At 49.7% G+C, this 26704-nt stretch overlaps 1 protein-coding gene across 1 annotated transcript in view; it reads left to right on the top strand.

Moving 5' to 3' along the window:
- The first annotated feature begins 2449 nt into the window (after window positions 1-2449).
- Window positions 2450-26704, top strand: part of SLC15A1 (solute carrier family 15 member 1) — a 50248-nt gene continuing 25993 nt past the window's right edge. The window contains 5 exon segments of the mRNA NM_001009758.1: window positions 2450-2531; window positions 23371-23387; window positions 24085-24166; window positions 24310-24451; window positions 25368-25487. Of these exon segments, the coding sequence (NP_001009758.1) occupies window positions 2528-2531; window positions 23371-23387; window positions 24085-24166; window positions 24310-24451; window positions 25368-25487 (365 nt within the window). The 5' untranslated portion in view covers window positions 2450-2527.

Genomic DNA, 26704 nt, shown 5'->3' with positions numbered 1-26704 from the left:
GGACATTTATTTCATCATGTGGGTGAGTTACCAGACTCCTTCCTGAAAGTAGACTTTGATTCCTTTTCTGAGAGAGATTATGAAGACGTCTTAGAAACTATATATGTGTGTGTGTATACATATATATGTTATATATGTATATAACATATAATAAATTATATCTATAACATGTGTCTGTATATATGTATACATATGTACACACATGTGCTCACACACATATTTTTCAAATGTATACACATGTGACCCCACGAACCGCAGCACACCAGGCCTCCCTGTCCGTCACCACCACCCGGACTTTACCCAAACTCATGTCCATCAAGTTGGGGATGCCACCCAACCATCTCATCCTCTGTCATCCCCTTCTCCTCCCACCTTCAATCTTTCCCAGCATCAGGGTCTTTTCCAGTGAGTCAGTTCTTCACATCAGTTCGATTCCACTCTTGAATTCATGCAAATGCACGGCTCCCTGACCCACAGAAGACGCTCAGAAAGCAGTCTGGGCTGCTGCCATCGGCTTTTCTTCCTCACTGATACTGTGACAGCCTGGGCCCCCCTCCAAGCCAGCACGAGGACTTGCTGAAAGCTCACGTGTCCCCAGCTCTCCCTTCCGCCCTCTGCAGGCTTCGCCCTCACACACAAGTCCCCACACCCTAAAGTGTGGGTCCACCATTCCCTTGCTTTAAGAAAGAGTTTGATCAGCTATAAATGCACTCGGCTAAAGTCATTTAGAAGCTTTGTAATGCGAGGCATGTTAAAGAAGAGGAAATCGTCTTGTTTTATTTGTATGTATTTCCCAACGAGGTGCTTCTGCAGGATGGGGTCCCAGCAGCCACATGGAAGGGACTTGGTCCAACAGAAATGACCTGGCCTGTGAAAGCAGAGAGCTGGCTTAAAACGGTGCCATGCTGTGCTGGGGAAGAGCTCCGTCATTTGTCTAGTTCCCCACTCTATCACATCCATTTCCTAACTATAAAATTGCTCTGGTGGACACAGGAAGGGTTGAAATGCTGTTTCGGGTGCTTAACACAGAGCAGATCAGCAGGGCTGGTCTCTTCCATCCCCTGGAGTTTTGTTCTTCACTTATACTTCTCCACCTCTAGGAAGAGCCTGCCTGGGTTTCTCCCTACACACCACAGCCTTCCGGTCAGCGTGGCCCTGGGGCATTGCTAAGACTCAGAAGAAGACAGAGACAGATGAACGGCTAAACACAATGTAATGTGTACCCACAGTGGAATATTATTCAGCTTTTAAAAGGAAGGAAATTCTGACCCATGCTCCAACGTGGATGGACCTTGAAGACGTTACAACACATGTAAGAGGCAAGGACAAATTTTGAATGATTCCAGCTATATGAGGTATCTTGAAGAGTCAAATTCAGACAGAGAGTAGCATGGTGGGTGCTGGGAGGTGAATAGGGAGTTAGCATTTCATGCGTACAGAGTTTCAGTTTGTTGTTCAGTCGCTCAGTCGTGTCCGACTCTTTGCAAACCCATGGACTGCAGCACACCAGGCTTCCCTGTCCTGCACCAGCTCCCAGAGCTTGCTCAAACTCATGTCCATTGAGTCAGTGATGCCATCCAACCATCTCATCCTCTGTCATCCCCTTCACCTTCTCCCCTCCATCTTTCCCAGCATCAGGGTCTTTTCCAATGAATTTCCATTTAGGAAGATAAAAAAGTTTTGGAGACGGATGATGGTGACGGTTGCACAACGGTGTGTGTGTACTTAATACCACTTAATAGTGCATTAATAGTTAAGATGGTTAGTTTTGTGTATATTTTACACGATTCTTTAAAAAACGCAATAGAAACTCGCCTTCCTTTTCCGTTTTAATGTTTCTTTCAGTGCTGGCAGAGTACAAAAGCCCTCCTCAAGTGAGAGGAGTAAACAGAAAAAAAGATCTGGAGCTCCTAGCTGTATTCTTATTTTTGGTTTTGTTATTCTTAAAGGAAGGCAATATAGAGTTCTCCAGAAATGTTTTCCACAGCTCACAGGCCAGGTAAAAGCCACACATCTGCAGCAGGCACCGACATTGAACTGACCAACCTTCTGCCCATTTTTGCAGACGTGGTGCTTACCCAGCGCAGTACTGCTTTCCGAAGTGGGGTCCCAGCATGTGTTAGAAATGCAGATTCTCAGGCCCCACCCCGATCTACTGAGTCAGCAAATCCAGGTGAGGCCAGGGACCCTGCATTTCATGAGCCCTCCCCCTTGGCTAAGATGCACGCTCAAGACAGGGCATCCTGGCCCAGATTTCCCTTCTGGCGGCCCCCGGGGGCCGGGGCGGAGTCCAGGCGCGGGCCGCCGACAGGTGTCCCCCTTCTGGGGCTCAAGGGGCGCCGACCTCTGCCCCGGCCGTTCCACCGCCTCCAAGGGTGGAGCCCCGCCGCCCCGCCTGCACACCTCCAGCTGCACAGGTGCTGGGCAGGGCCTGGAAACCGAGTCACAGGAAACAACATCTTAGCACGGATTCCTCCCACCTGGACTCCTCGCTCGCCAGTCGCAGGGAGCCCTCGGAGCCGCCAGCATGGGTAGGTGCCCGGGCGGGCCGGGGTCCCGGGGAGCGGAGGGGAGCCGGGAGCAGGCGGGGCGCTGCGGAGGGGTTCCCGGCGGGCCAGGAAGGGGCCGGGCTGCCCCGCGGTCCCCACCTGCGGCTCGGGGACCTGCGCGCGTGCACGCGGAGCGGGAAGGCTGGCACCGCGGGCGGCCATGCGCGGGCGCAGCCGGGACATCTCCGCGCGGCAGGAAGCGGCCACCGGGGGTCCGCGGAGCCGGAGCCGGGGGGCGGGGGCTCGGGGGAAGTTTTGTCCTGTCCTGGGGGGTAAGGGGGGAGCGCAGAGGGAGGGGGCCCCAGGTGGCAGACGCTCGTCGGAAGAACTAACGCCATAACGTTGACCTGCCCACCTGTTGGGAATCCACGGCCTCTGTGTTCCCACTCTGTGGGCTGTGGGCTGGACGGGCTGGTGCTGGTGATGGGAGGGGTCCGCAGAACCTCAGTGGGGAAGGGGGCAGGCTCCCTTGGCACTTCCCTTGCCTCTGGCTGGCCCGGTGACCCCAGAGGGAACCCTGGTCCAACAGGCAGTGGGGCTGGGCAAGTGGGTCACACTTGGGGTTTCCAGGGGTGCTGAGCGTGCGCCTCCTCTCGCGTGCAGGCGGTCAGCCGCCGCAGCCATCAAAGCGCCGCTTGACTGGCAGACCGGCTCCTGGGCGGGTGCTCTGGGTCTCACTGCAAAAATACCATCCGCTTGTCGCTCGGTGCAGCTTTCCTGGGAGGTGCTCCGAAATATTTATTTTGGTTTTCAGATCTCCACACCTAAGTAGTTTCTGTGCTGAATGGGAACTTTCCCAAAGGTAGCTGCAGGCGAGGTCGCTGTCTGCTGCCTAATTACCAGTGAATGAACACTATGTAGTCCCCAGTGAACACACTTTCTAGTTTACCGATTGACCCTTCAGGCTTTACGGGTTCTTTTGTGTGTTTTGCCCCTGAGATAGGCATAGCATGTGAGAAGCAACAAAAAGTCTATGTTCGGACACCAGTTGCATCTCTCTTGCTGTTCAGTGGCTCAGTCGTGTCTGACTCTGTGACTCCGTGGACTGCAGCACGCCAGGCTTCCCTGTCCTTCACCAGCTCCCGGAGTTTGCTCAAATTCATGTCCATGAAGTGGATGATGCCATCCAACCATCTCAGCCTCTGTTGCCCCCTTCTCTTCTTGCCCTCAATCTTTCCCAGCATCAGGGTCTTTTCCAGTGAGTCAGCTCTTCACATCAGATGGCCAGAGTTGTGTATTTACTCAGGTCCTAAGTTTTTGATATCTGGGTCTAGCTAATAAATGAAACAAATAATTAGGAAATGTCTTTTAACTTGAAAAGCAGCAGTGACTTCCCGTCTTAAGAGCAGACGTCTGTGACTGAGATGATGCCAGGATTGTTTCAGGTCTGCTCATGACTGCAGGGGGACACTTGGTGAATTCAGCAGGAGGGAAAGAAGTGGGGAAAAGTTCTTAGGGAAACATTTTTCTTGAAAAAGGTCATATGGGAGATATCTTTGGCTAAGGAGGCCACACAGTGCCTGTGGCAACTATTCAACTCCACCCTTGGAATTTGAAATATGAAACAAATTGGCAAATCTGTGTTCCAGTAAAATGTTACTGATGGGCATGGAAATGTACATTGTATACAGCTTGCAGGTATCATGAAATTGTCTTTAAGTGTGTTCTTCAACTCTTTTAAAATATAGACATCATTCTTAGCTTGCAAGCCTTGCAGAAAAGGGCAGAGGGCTGGATTTGGCACGAAGCCGAAGCTGCTTGCTGACCTTTGCTTCAGTGAACGTGTGAGATTATCAGAGTCGAGGTGCAGAGGAGGCCAGGGCTGACCTGCCTTGACTGGGGAGCCCCCTCTGAGGCCTTTGGAGGGCTGGGGATGCCGTTGCTGAAAATCTCAAATATTCAGTGTTCCTCCTCGTAACCCCACCCCAACCCCTGGCCAAGAGCTTAGCAAAGATTTATGCTGAAGTTGTTCTCACAAATTCCTTCCCTCGCTCTGGTTCTAGAAAACCATAGATCGTGCTTCTGTCATGTGCCCCACGTGGGCCTCTGAAAATGGAAGTTGAGGGGGCTTCAGGTTCTAGGAGGCAAGTTCCCCGACACCCAGGCCAGGGCCTCCGGGCCAACTTGAGCAGTTCATTCACTTTGTTATCCACCCCTGCCCCAGCCCTCCGCTTCCTGCTGGCCTCGCGTGTCCTTCAGAAGAGTTTTTCATGCTAGTTTCCTGCCTGACTATACAAGGACAGCCTGGAAGGTCCCTCAACCCTGGGCATTTACAAGTCCTCCCACATTCTCTCCTCTTCCTAGAAGCTCTTGGGTAGACCTATGAACAAAGCCAAAGGGCCAGGGAGGCTGGCACTGCTGCTGTCGGCCAGAAGCCTGGGCGGGGGGTGGGGGGTCCCACACCAGAGGGGGCTGAGGGCATCAGAACCTCAGGAGAACCTCTTCCTCCCCAGAGTAAGAAGAGGAAACTTCTGACATTGGGTCCTTTTAGGCTGACAGAACGGCAACCCACTCCACCTTCTTGCCTGGAGAATCCCATGGACAGAGGAGCCCGGCGGGCTACAGTCCACTGGGCTGCAAAGAGATGGTCACGACTGAAGTGATTTAGCACACACGCTCTAAGGCAGTGGTATGCCTTAGACTTCAGCCTGCATCGGGATCACTTGAGCTAGAGCTTATCCTAACAGGTAGCCGGGCCCCGGCTCTAACATGTCTGTATCAGTGGGTCAGGGCAGGATTCAGGGATTTACAAGTTCCCAGATGCTGCTGCTCCTGACAGTGCCCAGGACCACACTTTGAGAATCACCACTCTACGTGACTCTAAACAACAGCTTTCTTTTCTTGACCCTTGCACACGTCCCCATGTTACTACTGTGCCCCCAGAACGAGATTGTAGCAAGATCGAGTACAGTCTGGGCCCTGGGTTGTCTTCCATGACCAAACTTGGGACACATTAGTAGCTAGAATCGGAAGCTCAGCTCGCGAAGGGAGCCAGCTAAGGCTGGCACGGGTTGACCTGAATCACCTATTTATGCAGGTATTTTGTTTCTGTACTTTTACCACATAAGGGTACAAAACTGTCCTGCCCTGAAGAAGCTCATATCCTCAGGGGCAGAAGCACAAGCCCATAAGCAACATTTTCCCACACCGAATGACAGTTGAGGGAAATAAAGTATTATGAGACCAGTGAAAGCAGTCATGTACAGTGTCTCGTCAAGGTTGGAGAATTTGCCATCTTCATGATAAATTTTTGCATAGCCCTTCTCATCCCCACAAAATGTCCTGAGTGGAATTATTCCAGTTTTGGTTTTCTCGGATTTCTGATCAATAATTTCCCCACTGCCCTTTGAGTTGCTGAAGGACAGAGACAGCTTGGGGGATTGTTCCAGGGGCTGGTTGAGCCACCAGGCTTGTTTCCAGGGAGCCATCTGTTCCCTGGGGTCAAGCTGACGGATGGAGCCGCGGTGCGGGGACTGCCAGCCAGCTCTGTTCCCACTTTTCTGGGCCGTGGCTGCTCCTGGACACAGTTCTCACACATCTCGGCTCCATCTCTGGCAGGAGAGAAAGTAGGCGGGCGTCCCAGGTGAGCCAAGAGGGAAATAAAAACAAGGGTGGACTCAGGACATTCCTCCTTCCTCCATGATGGTGGTGAAAGAAAGAGGCAGTATTATCAGAAGATGAATGCGAACCGTTGACTCATAGCCCTGGGATTGCAACATCAAGAAGCAGGGAATCGCTGGTTTCGGAACTTTGTCCCCTGGTTACAAAGGTCAGAAATGTATCCCCGAGGAAACAACGTGGTGGGGTCACCCCGTGGGGTCGATGTGAACAGGACTGGCCGCCCAGACCTGGTCCAGGTGCAGCTCCTATCAGCAGGCAGGACGGGGATACAGGACCGTCTCAGCAGGTGGAAGGTGTTACAGCCAAGACAGGGATGCGACTGTCCACAGACTGTGCTGAGCAAGGAGGAAGGTCTAGTCCTTCCGAGACTGGAGACCAGCCCGCACCTCCCCCTGGACTGCTGTCAGCCTGCATTACCTGGATTTCACGGAGATGTGTGACCCTGAAGCTGTGCCCATCAGGAAAGTTTGGTTCAAGGACAGACGTAAGACCAGAAAATTCCCAAACTGTAAGAAGACCTGTTAAAAGTGCTCAGACTCAGCATTTCAAACTCTCTGCAGGGTTTTCGTGTAAGCTCTATTAGGACATGTCAGGAGGGATGACTGAGATGTTCTTAGAGGAACAAACATTTTTCTCATTTAGTCCAAACACTTAAGTTCCATGATGTATTCATTCCCTTGTGGCTGCTGTAACAAAAGTATCACAAACCAGGTTGTTTACAGCGGCAGAAATTTATTGTCTCGCATTTCTGGAGGCTGGAAGAAACCCAGGTGTCAGCAGGGCATGCTCTCTGAAGGCCATAGGGGGGATCTATTCTCTGCCTTTCCTCTTGGCTTCTGGTGTTCTCAGCCAGCCTGGCATGCCTTGGCTGGTGGATACTGCTCTCCCGTCTCTGCTTCCATCATCACGTGGCCATTGTCTTCCCTCTGTGTGCACGTGGCTGTCTTCTTACCAGGACACCGGTCGTATGGGATCGGAACCCATCCTACCCCAGGATGACCTTGTCTCCAGTCTTCACATCAGCAACAACCCCATTTCCAAATAAGATCACCTTCCAAGATTATGGAAAGGACCGTAGTTTTGGGAGAACACTGTTTAACCCTATACATGGTACTAAAAGCAGGCTTCCCTGGTGGCTCAGACAGTAAAGAATCTGCCTGCAATGAGGGAGACGATCCCTGGGTTGTTAAGATCCCCTGGAAAAGGAAATGGCAACCCACTCTAGTATTCTTGCCTGGAAAGTCCCTTGGACAGAGGAGCCTGGTGGGCTACAGTCCAAAGGATCGCAGAGTTGGATATGACTGAATGACTAACACTTACTTAAAAATGTAAATGGTACTAGAAAACATTCTTTCTGAAATTGTGTATTATTTATCAATAACTTTAGTTAGGAAATATTCATAGTGTGCATAGATCGCTCCGATGTGGCCGGCATCCTCAAAAGGTGCTGCATTTAGTAACTAGTGTCTTCCCCCAGCAAGACAGATGGATTTTTCAGTCATAGCTCTAATCCATCCTGAACAAGTTTATTTAATAACAGAACTGGTCTGTAAATACACCCCCGAGTACATAATAGTAGGTGAATCAGAAATATTCACAGTGATGTCATAGACATGGGTGATTTACCTCATTAATTCTAAAAATAATGTCCAGACTCTGTTATACTGTGTTCTGGATCAGGATAAAGTTTCCAGGAAATCTTTAACTATGAATAGTGTTTAGCTTTTTGTTTATTTATATATATATATATATATATATATATATATATATAGTTCTCTCTTCCGTGCGTGTTCATTCCAAAATCATAAGATTGGAAAAAGTAAGTCACCTAACACTTCTGTGGAGAGCTGTTAGGTAATATCAGATAAAATCTAAAGTACACACAATGTTTTACCAGCATTCTACTTCTAGAAATTTCTTACGGATATTCTTATGTATTCTCATGACAGGATGGAGCCGTGTTCAACATAAATATCAACAAAGGAAAGCATTTGCATTCTGTACCTAGTTTTGCAGCCTAACTTAACACTTACCAGGATCAGAAAGCAGTTTTTCTAGTCACGATTTAACATCTTAGAGCAAAAAAATCTTTATGTCCAAAATTTCAGGTCTTTAACTTATTTTTAATTGCTTCCAAAGAAACTCCCCTAAAGACCAGAAGATAGGTCTTAGTGTTTTGTTTTGTTTTAATTTAGTGACACTTGCATGCCGCAGGCATTGTGTTCTCCTGTGAGGATATTCAGGTCAGGGCCAACGGTAATACGCTTGTTTCCCTTGCCTGTTGGGTGCATGGGCCTCGCCGTGGTGGTAGCGTCCAGAGGCCAGGAACCCCTCCTCTCCCATTCTCTCCTGTTTCCTTTTACAACAGCTCTGAGGCATGGTCTGTCTTTACCCTGAGAATATATTTGTTTTTTCACTGTCAGCTGTCATACCATTTAGAGTCAGCCTCACTCTTAAGTTCGGAATACAGAATGTTCCTTTTTTTTTTCCTTAAAAGTTTGCTAGCCTCCATTTTATTATTATTTTATTTTTTTGACCACTCGGCATGTGGGATGTTAGTTCCCCAACCAAGGACTGAGCCCGCACCTCCTGCATTGAAAAGGCAGCGTCTTAACAACTGAACCACCAGGGAAATCCCTATAGGGTATCCTTGTAGAATATAAGAATGTCCAGGTGTAAAAAGCTTTTGCACAGCCAAGGAAACGATAAGCAAGGTGAAAAGACAACCCTCAGAATGGGAGAAAATAATAGCAAATGGAACGACTGACAAAGGATTAATTTCCCAAATATACAAGCAGCTCAATTTAATATCAGAAAAAAAAAACACACACACAATCAAAACATGGGGAAAAGACCTAAACAGACATTTCTCCAAAGAAGACATACAGATGGCTAATAAGCACATGAAAAGATGCTCAACATCGCTCATTATTAGAGAAATGCACATCAAAACAACAATGAGATATCACTGCATACCAGTCAGAATGGCCATCATCAAAAAGTCTACAAACAATAAACGCTGGAAAGGGTGGGAAGAAAAGGGAACCCTCCTGCATTGTTGGTGGGAATGTAAATTGATACAGCCACTATGGAAGACAGTGTGGAGATTCCTTACAAAACTAGGAGTAAAACCACCATATGACCCAGCAATCCCACTCCTAGGCACATACCCTGAGGAAACCAAAATCGAAAGAGACACACGTATGCCATTGTTCATTGCAGCACACTTTACAATAGCTAGAACATGGAAGCAACCTAGACGTCCATCGACAGATGAATGGATAAAGAAGTTGTGGTGCATAGACACAAAGGAATATTACTCAGCCATAAAACGGAACTCATTTGAGTCAGTTCTAATGAGGCGGATGAACCTAGAACCTATTATACAGAGTGAAGTGAGTCAGAAAGAGAAAGATAAATATCATATTCTAACACATATATACAGAATCTAGAAAAATGGTACTGAAGAACTTATTTACAGGGCAACAGTGGAGAAACAGACGTAGAGGACAGACTTATGGACATGGGGAGAGGGGAGAAGAGGGTGAGATGTGGAGGGAGTAACATGGAAACGTATATTACCATATGTAAAATAGCCAGTGGGAATTTGCATTATGTCTCAGGGAATTCAAACAGGGGCTCTGTATCAACCTAGAGGGGTGTGATGGGGAGGGAGATGGGAGGGAGGCTCAAGAGGGAGGGGATGTGTGTAAACCTGCCGGAGTCCAGCTCCAGCAGCCAGGGATTCAACCTGAAGGTGTGAGCAGTGTCAGCGAGAAACTGAGGCAGCCTCTCATTCTTCTTGGACTGCCTGTTTTTTTTCAAGCTTATGATTCTCTTTTATACTTTGGCAAAAGCATTAGGTCAGAGGTTTTATATTTTTAGTTCCCATTGACCCAGATTTATTTTTCTCCAAAAATCTTTGTTGGCCCTCGAAAGGAGTTCCTCCCTCAGCGATTCTCTTATCTACTCTTTCTCATGTGTCCTTGTGAATACACTGTAACTCATGCTAATGTCTGGGCTGCATACCGCATTCCTCAGTTTAATTCTTATCTTTCTAAGTCCTGTTTGCCCCTAGTATCCTAAGCTCACTCTTTCTTAGAAAGAGCTTCTAGCTAATAATATCTCTAAAGTCCCTAATTTCTATTAGCTATAGTAGAATATTGTAACATTACAGCAATCCTTAAATCTTTAGCTTCTAACTATTTTAATTATTCCTAAGCCCTAAATTCAGCAAACTCCTTTGCCATAAACACTTTTCTCACAAATGGGCTTCAGATAGCAATCCCTTCCATGGCCTCAAGCTGCGGCCTGTGTGCTCACTCTGGAACACTTTTTTTGTAAAAGTCCTTGAACAAATGTCAGTGATTAACTTGATGAATTATTCTTTGAGCACAGCTGCAGAAGGCTTTATGCCTTCTCATGCTCCTCTCAAAAACAATAAGCACCTTAATATTCTCTTCAGTCAACTCAGCCGAGGAAAGGAAAAAACAAGTCAGAATCACAAAGCCTAACTCCTTCATTCCGGGTCTGTGCCTAGGGAACAAAGGGAGGGGGTTTAGGGCCATGCCTCTATTTTGTCAGTAATGCCTAACGCGGCTCCCGACATAAACCTGTGGCTGATTCATGTTGAGGTTTGACAGAAAACAGCAAAATTCTGTAAAGCAATTATACTTCAATAAAAAATTAATTAAAAAAATAAAAAGAATGTCCAGGTGCAGATACAGGAAATCCCTGGAGAGCAAGGATGGTTTTCATAACCCCCAGTAAACTCGTGCCCTGAGTCACTGATTAGCCTCCGCCTGAGGCAGAACTTGAGTCAGTCCCTGGACCTTTCTGTTTTGCGTAAGAGCTTACCGAGTACTATTACTGACTGAGCTTACTGAGTACTATTACTGACTGAGCTTACTGAGTACTATTACTGACTGAGCTTACTGATTACTCCGGCTGCCCTCTCCCTGCAGTAGAGGAATACACTGTCTCTGAGCACGTCCCGGGGGCTTAGATCTGGGGTGCCCAGAGCTGACTTCTTTCTGAGGGAGAATGGGAATGGCCGTCAGGAATTCAGACCTGTGGTTATGGAAACAAGATGCTGAAAGCTGCAGGTGATTTATAAAGCCATCGGAGGCGGCCTTTGTGGGCCTCTTATGCCTGTGATTCTAGACAGTTCTTTATAGAAATCTTTTTTTTTTAAAGTATTACTAGGAGGTTGGGCTTTCCCGGTGGCTCAGATGGTAAAGAATCCACTTGCAATGCAGGAGACCTGGGTTCAGTCCCTCAGTTGGGAAGATCCCCTGGAAGAGGACATGGCAACCCACTCCAATATTCTTGCCTGGAGAATCCCATGGACAAAGTCTGGTGGGCTACAGTCCATGGGGCCACAGAGTCAGACACAACTGAGTGACTAAGCCCAGGAGTGTGCCTACAAATGCTGTTTGGGGTTTGTGTCCCCCACCCCACCCCCTGCCTCCCCCTGGTCCATATACTGAGGTCCTAATTCCCAGTACCTCAGAATGTGACCTTACTTACATAGAAACAGGGTCATTGCAGATGGAGTCAGTCCAGGTGAGGTCACCCTGTAGGAGGTAGCCCCAGTCCAGTGTGACTGGTGTGCTTAGAAAGAGGGGGAGGTTTGGACCCAGACACAGCAGTGGGGAGAAGACCAGGTGAAGACGAAGGCAGCAATCTGGCGATGCTGAAACAAGCCAGAGACCGTCAGGGCTGGCCAGCAACCCACCAGAAGCTGGGGGACAGGTCCCTCACAGACTCGCCCTTCACAGCCTTGCAGGAACCAGCTCCGCCTTGCAGCCAGAACCGCGAGATGATAACGTTTCCATTGCTCTAAGCCGCTCTGTTCACGAAATGAACAGAAGTGCCCCTAGGGGCATTAACTAAGGACTGCCAGCCTCAGCCCTGACCAGGGTACCCACCCCCCACACACACCCCCCTAGTTCAGGGAAGGCGGAGACAGCTTCAAGAAAGATGAAGATCCGGCCATCAGATTAATGGAGGACCAGGCCCGGCTGCTGGGTGGCGAAAGCTGCCCCGAGGTAGCTTGCTGCATCCACACACAGGAAGGAAGATGCACCCCCTGCCTCCCGGTACCCAGCAAAAGGGCGACAGTGAAGCAGCAGGCTGATGACGGCAGCATGGTCATGAGGGGCCCTGTGGCCGGGGAGCCAGTGCCTGGATGCAGCCAGATGGCTTCGTATGGCTTCGTATGCCATGTCTGTCTGCTTGGGGGTGGGTAAGGGCCGCTGGACAGAGAGCCCCATGCCTTTCTAGTAGGGCGACAAGGTGGCCAGCACCCAAGATGTCTGGTCCCTGCCCTGGGATCTTGGCCAGAGTCGCTTCATAAAACCCCCACCGTCCCATTAGCGCTGGTTTCCCTGCATTCCTCAAGCAGCTCCAGGTTGTTAGAGTTTAGTGGACGTTCCCGATTCTCAAAGGCCTGATAACGCTTTTGCTTTTCGCAGCGGTGCTGGCAGGACAGCCAGGAGCTTGATTAAATGGCTTTCAGGAAAGCACACATCAGCGTGTTGGATGTCTGGTGATGGTGGTTTAGTCTCTCAGTCGTGTCCTACTCTGCAGCCCCGCCAGGCTCCTCTGTCCATGGGGATTCTCCAGGCAAGAATACAGGGGTGGGTTGCCATTCCCTTCTCCAGGGGATCTTCCAGACCCAGGGATTGAACCCGGCTCTCCTGAACTGCAGGTGGTTTATGCAGCTGTTTGTCAGTGTAGCAGGGGAAGAATAGGTTCTCTCAGGGGGGATGAAAGGAGTTGTGGAAAAGAGGCTATTTCTATAAAAACAAGTCCAGACGGGCAGGGCCAGTGACCCCAGGGGTACAGGCTGTGCCCTGCCCAGAGGCCCCAGAGCAGGCCCAGGCTGGAAGGCAGTGCCTGGGGCCATTGAGCCATTCTCCACTCTTAAGCTGTGCCCCTGGGCAAGATCCGGCAGAAAGATCACGATTTTCCAAATTGCACAAAACTGCCCTGTGGACAAGCAGGGACCCTGAGGTGGGGGAATGTGGCAAGACATTCCAGGAAGGGAAAAAAAAAAAAAAAAAACTCATCAGGTCAGGAAGAGCCAGCCTCAGGAAGAGCCCCTCCAGAAAACAAGGGCCTCGGGTGATAGATGTAGGCTGTCTGCTCTGAAACAAGCCTGACTCTGGTGGCAAAAGCCCACTGAAGGAAGGAAAAAGCCCTTTGGCTTCTTGATCAAAGTTGATCAATTTGGTCAAAAAAAAAATCAAAGCCAGTGTGCCTCTTCTCCCATGCTTCGCCACCGAGCCTCAGTTCAGCTCAGTTGCTCAGTCATGTCCAACTCTTTGCGACCCCATGCACTGCAGCACGCCAGGCCTCCCTGTCCATCACCAACTCCCAGAGTCTACTCAAACTCATGTCCATCGCGTCAGTGATGCCATCCAACCATCTCATCCTCTGTTGTCGCCAGCTGCAATTACACCTGATGCATCTCTTGCCAGGCTCTTTTTGCAGTCACCAAAGCTGTATTTTCTCAAAAAAAAAAAAAAAAGGAGGGGGCAATCACATGATACATGAGGCTCTGAAACTCTTTTCAGAAGTCAGAACAGCTCGCTGTGTCCAGGGTGGTTGTAAAGAGACTAAAAGGATCTAAGGGAGGAGAGAGGGGTGGGAAGGGGAGGCGCTAACTGCCCTAATGCTGCGGGGAGCCACGCAGGAGCCAGGAGAGGGGGAGAGGTAGGAGGCCTGGCTCCAGTGCTGGGGGGAAGGGCGATGGAAGTCAGGTCCCCAGCAGGGGCCGGGCCGTGCAGGAGGCAGAGCCTAAGAGGTCTGAGGGAGGTCCTGAGAGCCTCCACCCTGGACACTCAGGTCAGTGGGGGGACAGGAGATGGGGAAGGCGAGGCAAGGCGTCTGCTGGTCACCGTCATCCTGGTAAATAGAGGACAGAGCTTAGAAACAGGGAATGAAGAGCCAAGGCCAGACTCACATCACAGGAGCTGACCACCTGGATGGGAGCACTGCCTAGTGCCTGACGGCACACCAGTCCCCTCCTGCGATGCTGGGCAATGAGTGCGTGGCCTCCAAACTGTATCCCAAGAGGGCTTGCCACTGTGCAGGCAGCTGGCTCCACCCTCAGAGTTTCTGATTCCACGTGTCTGTGATGTACCCAAGAAGTTGCATTTCCATTGAATTCCCAGGAGCTGCTGCTGCTGGTGTTGGTCTAGAGCCCACCCTTTGAGATACTGCTGCACTGGAGAGTTTTTAAATATTCCTTTAACCCCTGTAGCCACTCACGTAGTCACACACTATTCTGCTACCCGTTTGAGAGCAGCTTGATTGAAAGTCCGTGCTTGCCAGTGGCTTGTATTTGAGAAGTCTGACTTTCCTCTGTCCACAACTTCCTCATCCCACAACCTAACTCCCCCCAGTGACATCATAAGGACTGATCTGATCAATGAGAGCGCCCCTGGAGGAAATGGCCTCTTTCTTCAAGGGCCACCTCTCTCCCCTGCCGGGGCTCCCACGGCAGTCTTGTCCGTATTTTCAAGTCAGTCCATGCCAAACATCCACCCACACTACCCAGATGTTTTCCTGGGATGCAATTAATAGCAAACCTCATTAATGCAGGTTCAATCTTATCAACCAACTGGGAAAGAAAGTGTTAGCACTTCTAGATGAAGGAATGGAGAATCCAGTGGTCGAGTGCCTTGACCAGATCCTCATGACTGGGAGGAACATCTCCAAGCTGATTTCAAAGCTCCATGTCCTTCCACCAACTGGCTGCAGAGCCAACATTGTAAGAGGAGTTCTCGCCTCAGCTCCAAAGCTGCTTCTGCCAGGAGTGAGGCTAAGCGTGTTCTAGCAGGACCATGGTGTTCGCTGGGGTCTCATGTGACTGATTTGGGGAGGCATATACACAGCCTACGAGAGCCATCACCAAGGAAACTCGTTTTACTGTTGGTTTACAGAACCAGTTTCAGACACCCTTATTCCTAACAGCAGTCCTGTAAGGCAGCAGCCCCACTTTAGAGACAGGTAATGAAGAGTCAGTAACTTGCAGAAGCAGGGCGGCAATATACAGCCTTGAATTGATGCTTTTGAGCTGTGGTGTTGAAGAAGACTCTTGAGAGTCCCTTGGACAGCAAGGAGATCCAACCAGTCCATCCTCAAGAAAATCAGTCCTGGATATTCATTGGAAGGACTGATACTGAAGCTGAAACTCCAATGCTTTGGCCATCTGATGCAAAGAACTGACTCATTTGAAAAGACCCTGATGCTGGGAAAGACTGAAGGCACGAGAAGGGGATGACAGAGGATGAGATGGTTGGATGGCATCACTGACTCAATGGACATGAGTTTGAGTAAACTCCAGGAGTTGGTGTTGGACACAGAGGCCTGGCATGCTGCAGTCCATGGGATGGCAAATATTCGAACACGACTGAGCAACTGAACTGAACTGAACCTGCAGAAACTAACTGAGCAATTAATTACAGATTCTGCCAAATTCCATTCAGAAGGCAGGTGCCACATACAGACTCCTAAGCCTCAGATAAAAAATGTTGCTTAAGGAAAAAAAAATTATAAAAAGGAAATTTTGCCAACAAATAAAACTTGTTAGGAAGTTTGAGTCTTTAGATCTATGTAAATAGTGATGAAACCTGGGTCTTCTGCATTGCAGGCAGATTCTTTACCATCTGAACCACCAGCTACTAAGTCACTTCAGTCGTGTCTGACTCTGTGCGACCCCACAGACGGCAGCCCACCAGACTCCCCCTGTCCCTGGGATTCTCCCAGGCAAGAACGCTGGAGTGGGTTGCCATTTCCTTCTCCAATGCATGAAAGTGAAAAGTGAAAGTGAAGTTACTCAGTCGTGTCTGACCCTCAGCAATCCCATGGACTGCAGCCTTCCAGGCTCCTCCATCCATGGGATTTTCGAGGCAAGAGTACTGGAATGGGTTGCCATTGCCTTCTCCGCTGAACCACCAGGGAAGCCCCCAAAAGTGAAAGTGTTAGTCACTCAGTTGTGTCTGATTCTCTGCGAGTCACCAGGCTCCTCTGTCCATGGGATTCTCCAGGCAAGAAGACTGGAGTGGGTAGCCATTCCCTTCTCTAGGGGATCTTCCCAACCCAGGTCTCCTGCATTGCAGGCAGACAGATTCTTTACCATCTGCGCCAGTAGGGCAGCCCATGTAAACAGTGATGAGACCTACATCTGCAGAGCTTGAGACAAACCCATGTGTGTGTTTCTTATGGCTGCTATAACAAATCGTCACAAGCTTAGTGGGTCAAAACAACACGAATTTATTGTCTTAGAGCTCAGGAGGTCAGAAGTCTGACATGGGGTAAAATCGAGGTATGGGCAGGCTTCTTCCCTGTTTCCCTGTCCTTTCAGCTTTTAGAGGTCACCACTTTTCTTGGCTTGTGGTGGCCTTCCAGCAGGTGACCATCGTCCTGACCTCTGTTTCTGTCTTCATATCTCCTCCTTTGACTCTTTTAAAGACCCTTTTGATTACACTGGAGCTCTCAGATGATCCCGGATAAGTGCCTGCCCTCAAGGTCTTTGGCTGAATCACTCCTGCCAGGTCCCTTTTGCTGGGGCAGGAAACATATCCACATGACCCTGGGGATCAGGAATGTGGACATCTTTGTGGGACCAAAGTTCTGCCTCCCACACCATGCGACCTCAGAAATGTCATCCTCAATAAATCATGCAGTGCTTAATCTTTCCCTTGATTTCCGTCTCCGCGATGATAGGGGAACACTTTCCTCTGCCTGCAGGAGCAAGCTTCTCTCTATATCCCGCAAAGATGCCTCATCCCCTCCTTTCCCAAGTCCGCATCCTAGAAAAGCACCCTTTACACCCATCGTGTTAACGAAGGAGTTACTAGTTTCTAAGTAATAAAATAGTCCATTTAGGGTTTCCATCCCAAAATGGTTCAGAATGTGCAACGTGCTTCGTTAGGTACTCGGCTATAGTCACCTTCATGGCAAGGTTCCATTAATGAGGAGGAAGCAGCCATGTGTCTTTCTTGGTTTTTCCTGCTGTCCCCAAAAGTCAGTGATCGTAGAAGTTTATGATGTGCATTTTTTTTTTTACCAAATTCTGTAGCCAAAAGAGAGCGCAAAGCACTGCTAGGCTTAGGATAACAACAAGGGCCAGCATTGATTCCACAATTACTGTGTGCCTGGGGTAAGCTGTTTTACTCTGATTTGTAATTAAAACCAAGTGACCCATGAGTGATTCGAGAAACATCAGACCACTCGAATACGCCAATGAGATTTACTGTCAGAATATCAATGATAGACACAACTATACCAAAGTCAACAGAATCTGGCGACAGTTGAAATTTGAGTTCAAGTGCTTGAGCACTTGAGCTGCCTCAGACAGCAGCCCTGAGAGGACACAGGTGTATTAATTAAATGCTAACTGCAGTGTTATATCCATCCATTACATCTGAAATCGATGAAAGAAGAGCTTAGCAACCTCTCAGTTCAGTTCAGTCGCTCAGTCGTGTCCAACTCTTTGCGACCCCATGAATCGAAGCACGCCAGGCCTCCCTGTCCATCACCAACTCCCAGAGTTCACTCAGACTCACGTCCATCGAGTCAGTGATGCCATCCAACCATCCCATCCTCTGTCATCCCCTTCTTTTCCTGCCCCCAATCCCTCCCAGCATCAGAGTCTTTTCCAATGAGTCAACTCTTCGCATGAGATGGCCAAAGTACTGGAGTTTCAGCTTTAGCATCATTCCCTCCAAAGAAATCCCAGGGCTGATCTCCTTCAGAATGGACTGGTTGGATCTCCTTGTAGTCCAGGGGACTCTCAAGAGTCTTCTCCAACACCATAGTTCAAAAGCATCAATTCTTCGGTGCTCAGCCTTCTTCACAGTCCAACTCTCACATCCATACATGACTGCAGGAAAATCCATAGCCTTGACTAGACGGACCTTAGTTGGTAAAGTAATGTCTCTGCTTTTGAATATACTATCTAGGTTGGTCATAACTTTTCTTCCAAGGAGTAAGCGTCTTCTAATTTCATGGCTGCAGTCACCATCTGCAGTGATTTTGGAGCCCAAAAAAATAAAGTCTGACACTGTTTCCACTGTTTCCCCATCTACTTCCCATGAAGTGATGGGACCAGATGCCATGATCTTTGTTTTCTGAATGTTGAGCTTTAAGCCAACTTTCTCACTCTCCTCTTTCACTTTCATCAAGAGGCTTTTTAGTTCCTCTTCACTTTCTGCCATAAGGGTGGTGTCATCTGCATATCTGAGGTTATTGATATTTCTCCCGGCAATCTTGATTCCAGCTTGTGCTTCTTCCAGCCCAGCGTTTCTCATGATGTACTCTGCACAGAAGTTAAATAAGCAGGGTGACAATATACGGCCTTGACGCACTCCTTTTCCTAGTTGGAACCAGTCTATTGTTCCATGTCCAGTTCTAACTGTTGCTTCCTGACCTGCAGACAGATTTCTCAAGAGGCAGGTCAGGTGGTCTGTATTTCCATCTCTTTCAGAATTTTCCACAGTTTATTGTGATCCCCCACAGCAATAAAAGTGGTTCCTTGGAAGACACAGCTTTCAGAAAATAAAAGGTATCCTGAGTGACGACTGGGTGCTCAGTCTTGGATTTTCACCTGAGTGAGTGTAGGAATTTCATTTTCCATAACGTAGTTTGGGTGTGATGGTTGTTGTAACAAAGTCTAGCGTTTCTTTTCTGTCATGTATGGATGTGAGAGTTGGACTGTGAAGAAAGCTGAGCGCCGAAGAATTGATACTTTTGAACTGTGGTGTTGGAGAAGACTCTTGAGAGTCCCTTGGACTGCAAGGAGATCCAACCAGTCCATCCTAAAGGAGATCAGCCCTAGGATTTCTTTGGAGGGAATGATGCTAAAGCTGAAGCTCTAGTACTTTGGCCACCTCATGCGAAGAGTTGACTCATTGGAAAAGACTCTGATGCTGGGAGGGATTGGGGGCAGGAGGAGAAGGGGATGACCGAGGATGAGATGGCTGGATGGCATCATGGACTCGATGGACATGAGTCTGAGTGAACTGCGGGAGCTGGTGATGGACAGGGAGGCCTGGCGTGCTGCGATTCATGGGGTCGCAAAGAGTCGGACACAACTGAGCGACTGAACTGAACTGAACCCTATTTATGTGTGAACTAAACAAAACCTTTGCCAGTGTTAAGTCACTCAATTGTGTCCGACTCTTTGCGACCCCAGGAACTGCGCAGTCCATGGAATTCTCCAGGCCAGAATACTGGAGTGGGTAGCCATTCCCTTCTCCAGGGGATCTTCCAAACCCAGGGATCCGACCCAGGTGTCCTGCATTGCAGGCGAATTCTTTACCAGCTGAGCCACCAGGGAAGCCCATGCTAAATAATGTTCAGCCAGAAGTTTACAGGTGCTACCCTGACTCGGCAGTCTTCCCTGCAGACCAACATTTACAAGAAATGTGTGAACGCCATGACTGGAGCGAAGCTCCAGGCTGTCTCTGTCATCTGGGTGTTCACACCCTCCTGCTTTTCTCTAAAAGGCCCATCACAAGAACCAACCTGACCTCTGGTGTGGACAAACCTCATGACTTTGTTTGGTCTTTGGAATGCATTGGTAAGGCCACATTATCTGAAGTCTTACATAGGCAGAGCATCGTACGGCCCTACCAGGTCCCCAAGAAGACAAATGGGCAGGCTTCAAATGCAGCCAACAGGCTCGTCCTGTGGAGCTCTGCAAAAGCATCTTCCTGGGAGGTCCTTTGATTTCACAGCAAACTGGGCCTCTCCCCACTCTGGTGATGAAACACGGCAGCATGTAGTCTGAGGGTGAAACATGGCTTGTTTATCCCCCAAGGTCCCATCAGGAAACAGTTGGCATACTCAGAAAGACATTTAGATGGGGGTGGGGGCCGGAGCTCCCTAAGTGACGGGTGGGTACCCAGAGTGGTGGCCTTACCATTGCCACCAGTAGGAAGTGGTACAGAGCCAAGACAAAAACCTCAAAGGAGAGTCGTGTGCAGAGAGAGGACCCATGTCGGGGGCAGAGTGGCTGGCCCTTGAGGACTCAGTTGTCTGAAGTGGCCGGGGAGGAAAATGCCCTGACCCTCTGATCTCCTGCCACCGCTCCCCTGGGGCCAAGCCGTGTGGGGATTGGGAAGACATGGGGCACTGGGGTTCACCGGAGGGGCTAATGGAACTTTGCAGTGAAGCAGCCAGGATGTGAGCACAGTCCTTGAGGACCGGAGTGGCTGGTTCTTCAGGATACGCATTCACTCGGCAGACATTTGGTTTCCAGTCTGTGAAAAGCACCATGTGAGGGGCCGAGGATGCTGTAATAGTAGCAGCTTCCCCTGGAGGATGCATGGAGCTTGGGGCTGGGGCTTCCCCCATGGACTCTCATATACAACTTAGGTGGGTGGGATTCCTGTCACCTGATAGGCAGGCTGCATGCAGAGGAGGTGGGCTTGCCCAGGGGCGCAGGGGGATGGGGTCAGCAACAAGACTAGCATCCCATTCCCATCCAGCCTCATGCTGTACTCCTCACGTGTTGCCCCGGAAAACAGCCCCTTCCTATAAGAAAGTCTAACTGGGGAGAAAACCAGTCCATCAGCGGTGAAGAATCTCCTTCCAGAACTTTCATCTCTCCCACCTTGAGAACAAGGACTAAGATAGCATCACTGCTCTTAAGTGAAAGTAAAGTCGCTCAGTCGCGTCCGACTCTGCGACCCCATGGACTGTAGCCCACCAGGCTTCTCCATCCATCGGATTGTCCAGGCAAGAGTACCGGAGTGGGTTGCCTTTTCCTTCTCCAGGGGATCTTCCCAATCCAAGGATTGAACCCAGGTCTCCCGAATTGTAGGCAGACGCTTTACTCTCTGAGCTACCAGGGGCTCGTAAGTGGGAAGGTGTCTAATGTGAGGCGGGGGAAAGTATAGTTACCCGCAGCCCAGCGGGACTGGCTTCAGGAAGGAAGACCCCCTCTTTACGAGATGGGGGGTGGTGGCCTGGAAGACCATGTGGTCCAGGCCAAGAAGGGGGTTCCTCAGAGAGAGTTGCAATTGTGTCTTATGGGATGGGGCCCTGGACGAGCACAGGATGAAAATACAAGGCAGCCAGTTGGAGAGGAAGGGCCTGGAACAGGGAAGGTGTAAGAGCTTACAGTGGGGCCATGGGGGAGATGCCAGCGAGTTGTTCAGCCTCTGTATCCAGTTCTCTACCCCCTGCCCCAGACATGGGCCCAGGAGTGTCCTGAGGTGCCCAGGGCCGGGATAAAATTTAGGTACTTAAACCAGGCAGGCAACTCGCCCTCACAGTCTGCATGTGGTTCGCAGGGGACCATCCCCAGACCAGCAGCACTCACTGACGTGCCCTTGGACTTTGTTAGAAATGCAAGCTCGGGGGACCTACTCCTCCTTATTAGAAATGCAACCTCCTCCTCAGGCCTCCAGAGACAGCAACTCTGGGCGTGGAATCCAGAAACTGCTCTCTCAAGCCCTAGGGTTGGTTCTGAGGCAGGCTCCAGTTTGAGAACCTCTGCTCATGGGCTTGCCGGGTGGCACAGTGGTAAAGAATCTGCCTACCAATGCAGGAGACACAGGAGATGTGGGTTCAATCCCTGACTGGGAAGATCCCCTGGAGTAGTAAATGGAAACCCATTCTAGTATTCTTGCTGGGAAAATTCTATGGACAGAGGAGTCTGGCAGGCTACAGTCCATGGGGTCGTGAAGAGTTGGATATGACACACACACACAGAGGCACACACAGACCCCCCCCACACACACAACTATGGAGTCACAGAGCCGTAAGTCTGAGGATCATGACTATAAGGAACTTGAAGCTGTGGTCAGTGGGGCTGGGGTGAGGGGGTGGAAAGGGGGTGGGTCCCCTGGGACAGAGGCATGTGAAATAGTATGGGACAGCCTCTGATAAATAGGGGCCAAGGTGTGCAGGGACAGGGGCAGTGCAGGAGATGCTGCTGTTTGCTCACTCAGTCTTGTCTGACTCTGTGACCCCGTGGGCCACAGCATGCCAGGCAGGAGATACGAGGACTCGGGCAAGACTCTGGGTGAGCTCTGGTCACAGTTCCGGGGAGACAGTAGGGCAGGGGCAAGGGGGGTGAGGGGCACAGCTAAGGTGGAGGAGGCCGTCCGTGGCACCTCGTTGGTGCCAGCTCACTTGGACCCTCATCCATTTTCTTCTGCTCTTCTAAGTCCCTCTTTTGATGCTAAGCCCCTGCTGGGCAGCGGGTGCTGGAAAAGATGCTGGGGATAAAGGGCTGGAGAACCCCGTGATTCTTCTGGCAGCGGGGAGGCCGCAGTGGAGACTGTCGGTTATTGCCCTCTGGTTATGCAGGGAGGTCGGAGGTGGCTTTGCTGTCTCGAGTTCAGGGCTGTGGGTGTGTGGACAGGGAGGCGGGGTGGGTGTCCGGGAGCCTGTGTGCCTGGGGGACTGGGCGGGAAGAAAGGCATTTTAAAATTAAACCTTCTTTTTAGACAGAATGCTGTTGCACACTTAACAACATCCTGTCTAAAAGACAATGTTTAATTGCACACTTAACAGGGCTTCCCTTGTGGCTCAGCTGGTAAAGAATCCGCCTGCCATGCAGGAGACCTGGGTTGGGAAGATCCCCTGGAGAAGGGAAGAGCTACCCACTCCAGTACTCTGGCCTGGAGAATTCCTGGACAGTCCATGGGATCGCTAAGAGTCAGACGCACCTGAGCAAGTTTCTCACACACACACACTTAACAGACCACAGCCTAGTATAAAAAGAAAGGCGGCTGGGGAGCCGGGCGGAGATGGGATCGTCATCACGCGTCGGGTGTGCGTCGGCGTTTTCTATCTCTGTTTTCTCACCCTCACCCAAACCCCCTGGCCTCGTGAGACCGTGAAGGACATTCCGAAAGTTGGGGGTCTTATCCCGCAGGCGCTGGGCAGCCTTTGAGGCCTCTCAAGGCGGAAACGGTTGCAGCAGATCCTCTGAGTCTCTGGTTCTCCATCCTGACCACTCATTTGCCCTGATGAGGAGCTGATGAAAAGAAAACGCAGCTACCGGCCCAGCCCCGCTCAGCAAAGAGGCCAGGGCCCAGCCCTGAACTGTGGATGGGGCCTGAGCGCTGGGGACAACACCCCTAGCGGCCCGGCCGGCTGGAGGGGCTGAGCTCAGACTCAGCAAAAAGCGCTCGGCAGACTCGCCTCTAACTGGCGTTTTGTTTTCTTTCAGGAATGTCCGTGCCGAAGGTGAGTCTCCTTCCTCCTTCCCTATGTGGCTTCATGATGTAAGCTGTAAGCTGTACAACCTGTTTTGTCCCTCGTTGTCCACAGCTGCACCCCATTCACTCAACGTGCATCTAGCATCCACCAGGGACCCATCCTGAGTCCCTGTGTGGCCTTTTCTTCTCTTTAGAAACTTCTGTGTACAGGCATTCCTCGTGTTACCATGCTTCGCAGAGACTGTGTTTTTGGTTTGTGGCAACCCTGTGTTGTCAGATGATGGTTAACATTTTTCAGCAGTAAGGCATTTTAAATTAAACATTGTTTTTTAGACATAATGCTATTGCGCACTTAACAGACCACAGCATAGTGTAGACGTGACTTTCATGTGCACCGTAAAACCCAAAACTTGTGTGACTTGTTTTATCACAGTTATTGTTTTACTGCGGTGGTCTGGAACCAAACCCGCTATATCTCTGAGGTCTGCCTGTATAGCCCTTCTCAGGCTAACAATAAAACTGTAAAACAAGAAGAACCTTCATTTTGTCATTGTCGCTACGTAGAGTGTAAGGGAATAAAAAATTCTTAATCCTGGATCCCACCTCTGGAGGGTCTGCGGTAAGTTACTAAATACACACCAGCTGCTTTCTGCCATTCATTCTCACTGATGATGCTGGACCAGGGAGGAGCTTGTTTCCAGCCCAGACTGTTTTCTCTTTGTCAGAGCTGCTTCGGTTACCCCTTAAGCATCTTCTTCATCGTGGTCAATGAGTTCTGCGAAAGGTTCTCTTACTATGGAATGAGAGGTAACCCTTTTTGGCACCCCTCACCCCCATTCCCACCACCCCCCACTCCGCCCCCCCCGACCCCCGGTCAGTGAGGAGCCCGAGTTACCTCTGCCACTGCTCACCTCCTTGCCATCTCCTCCTCCACTTCCCTCTGCCAAAAGCACTCCTGATCCTGTACTTCCAACGTTTCCTGGGCTGGAACGACAACCTGGGCACCGCCATCTATCACACGTTCGTCGCCCTGTGCTACCTGACGCCCATCCTCGGAGCTCTCATCGCCGACTCCTGGCTGGGGAAGTTCAAGTGAGTCGTGGCAGCTCTCTTGTTAACGAGCACGCCAACAAGTAATGATAAGCCTTGAGAGTTGGCATGGTGGGCTCAGGGCACGAGGAATTAGGGAACGTAACAAACTCTGGGGAGAGGGTCCCAGGCCCCATTTCTGCTCATCTTCGTATGGCCAGAGTTCAGCAGCGGCCTGGCATTCAGCAGGATGGATGCGAGTAGCGTTGGTAGGATTTTTGGCCTCCTGTCTCATGTTGAAATAGCAGCAGGAATAGCGTCTGTTAATGATGCATGAGGAATTAAGGGCTAGGAGCACAAAGAAGCTCCCTGAAAACACCCCAGCAGCTGAAAGGCTCAAACTGCTAGACGGTGGGGCATGGAGTGCTCAGCTGGTCATGCAGGGAGAGGTCCAAGAGCACCCTCAGTGGTGGGGGGGTGGGGGTGGTCCTTGGGAATTTTCCTTGGACTTAACACAGGAAGAAATAAAGGCTCTTCCAGCTGAAATGTGTGATGTGGGCGGAGGCAGGAATATTCACCATCTCAGAATAAATCAGTGTCATTCAAAATTAACCAATGGACCACTCCTGCCCAAGTGTTGTTACCAGATACACAATCATGCTCTCTCACTGTTCAGAGATGCAGGTCCTCATTTTGATAGTTAGACACTGAGTCTTTCACATAGTTCAGAGAGAAAACAGATCTTCCTTCTCCCCAGGCTCCTCTAGCCACAACTTTGCTCAGTGCCTACATGCTGGGGGCCAAATTCTTCAGCAGGCTGCCTTTCAAAGGGGTATCCGGTTATTGTCCCAAATTGAGGAACAAGGACATTCGTGACTGGGCTTTTGAAAATTGGAAGCAGAGGCCTTTTTGCGCTGGCGTTGGAAGTGGACAGTCCTTGTGTGATTGATTTGGATTCTCTTGACCTCTTTTAACACAGGACGATCGTGTCGCTGTCCATCGTCTACACCATTGGGCAGGTAGTCATCGCTGTGAGCTCAATTAATGACCTCACTGACTTCAACCATGATGGAACCCCAAACAATATTTCTGTGCACGTGTGAGTTGATGTTAACTGTGGCCCTACCCCCACCTTCTCACTAGTTGCTTGTCTGGTGCTCTGATTTTTTTTTTTTTTTTAATTTTTAAATTGAAGTGTAGTTGACTTACAGTGTTGTGTTAGTTTCTGATGTGCAGCAAAATGATTCCATTATACATACATATTCTTTTTCATATTTTTTCGTTATGGTTTACTACAAGATATCAAATACAGTTCCTATATAGTAGGACTTTGTTGTTTATCTGTTTTATATATAGTAGTTTGTATCTGCCAATCCCAAACTCCTATCCCTTCTCCCTTTACTGCTCTCAGTTTTAATCATTTTCCTTGAAACTTTGGGCTTCCCAGCTGGCACTAGTGGTAAAGAACTCACCTGAAAATGCAGGAGACGTTAGAGATGTGTGTTTGATCCCTGGGTCAGGAAGATCCCCGGAGGAGGGCATGGCAGCCCACTCCAGTATTCTTGCCTGGAGAATCCCATGAACAGAGGAGCCTGGTGGGCTACAGTCCATAGGGTTGCAAAGAGTCAGAGATGACTGGAGGAACTTAGCACACAGCATACTTGAAACTTCATCCTAAGTGGAAGGAAGGCTTTCCTTCCTCATCAGCGTAGAGAGAGGTGTTTAACTGACTCAGAGTTGGGTCTTGAGGACCTAACTGTCCTAACCGTTGTCTGGAGTCACTGCTCACCTGGAGGCTGGGCGTCTTGGGTGCACCTGCCCTGAGTCACGGTCAGCGCACAGGGTGTTTGTGTTCATCTCTGTCCTCCCTGGAGGGACACTGACCACATGGACCCTGATCCTCGGTTTCCCCAGGTTTCCTCAAGACTCTGTACCTTCAGTTTTCAGTCTTGTACCACATCTCTGCTCATTTTCCAGTAATTCAGTTTGTTCCAGTCTGATGTTCTGCTTTCTTGATGAAAAGTACTATTGGCACCAACTCTCCTACGAGATGAATTTCCCTTCACAGCAGTCTGGCCTAGCAGACAAGTTGTAAAGATTTATTTCGCTTCCTGGTCTTTCGCTTCAGTTCCTGGATCTATGGTAAACCATCTAATGGGTTAGGAAAATACCATTGAAATTCAAATTAGTATCTGCAGTATCTTGTGTTTCTGGTTTGTTGGTTAATCAGATTGCCTTCCAGACTAGTCCCTGGATGTGACATGTATGGTCCCCCCAGGGTACCGTGTTCGTGGGGGCCCAGTGGGTATAAACTCA

Source organism: Ovis aries, chromosome 10 (assembly GCF_016772045.2).
Source record: "Ovis aries strain OAR_USU_Benz2616 breed Rambouillet chromosome 10, ARS-UI_Ramb_v3.0, whole genome shotgun sequence".
Lineage (NCBI taxonomy): Eukaryota > Metazoa > Chordata > Mammalia > Artiodactyla > Bovidae > Ovis > Ovis aries.
The sequence above is the reverse complement of the archived record's forward strand: the minus strand, read 5'-3'. Positions and strand labels throughout refer to the sequence as shown.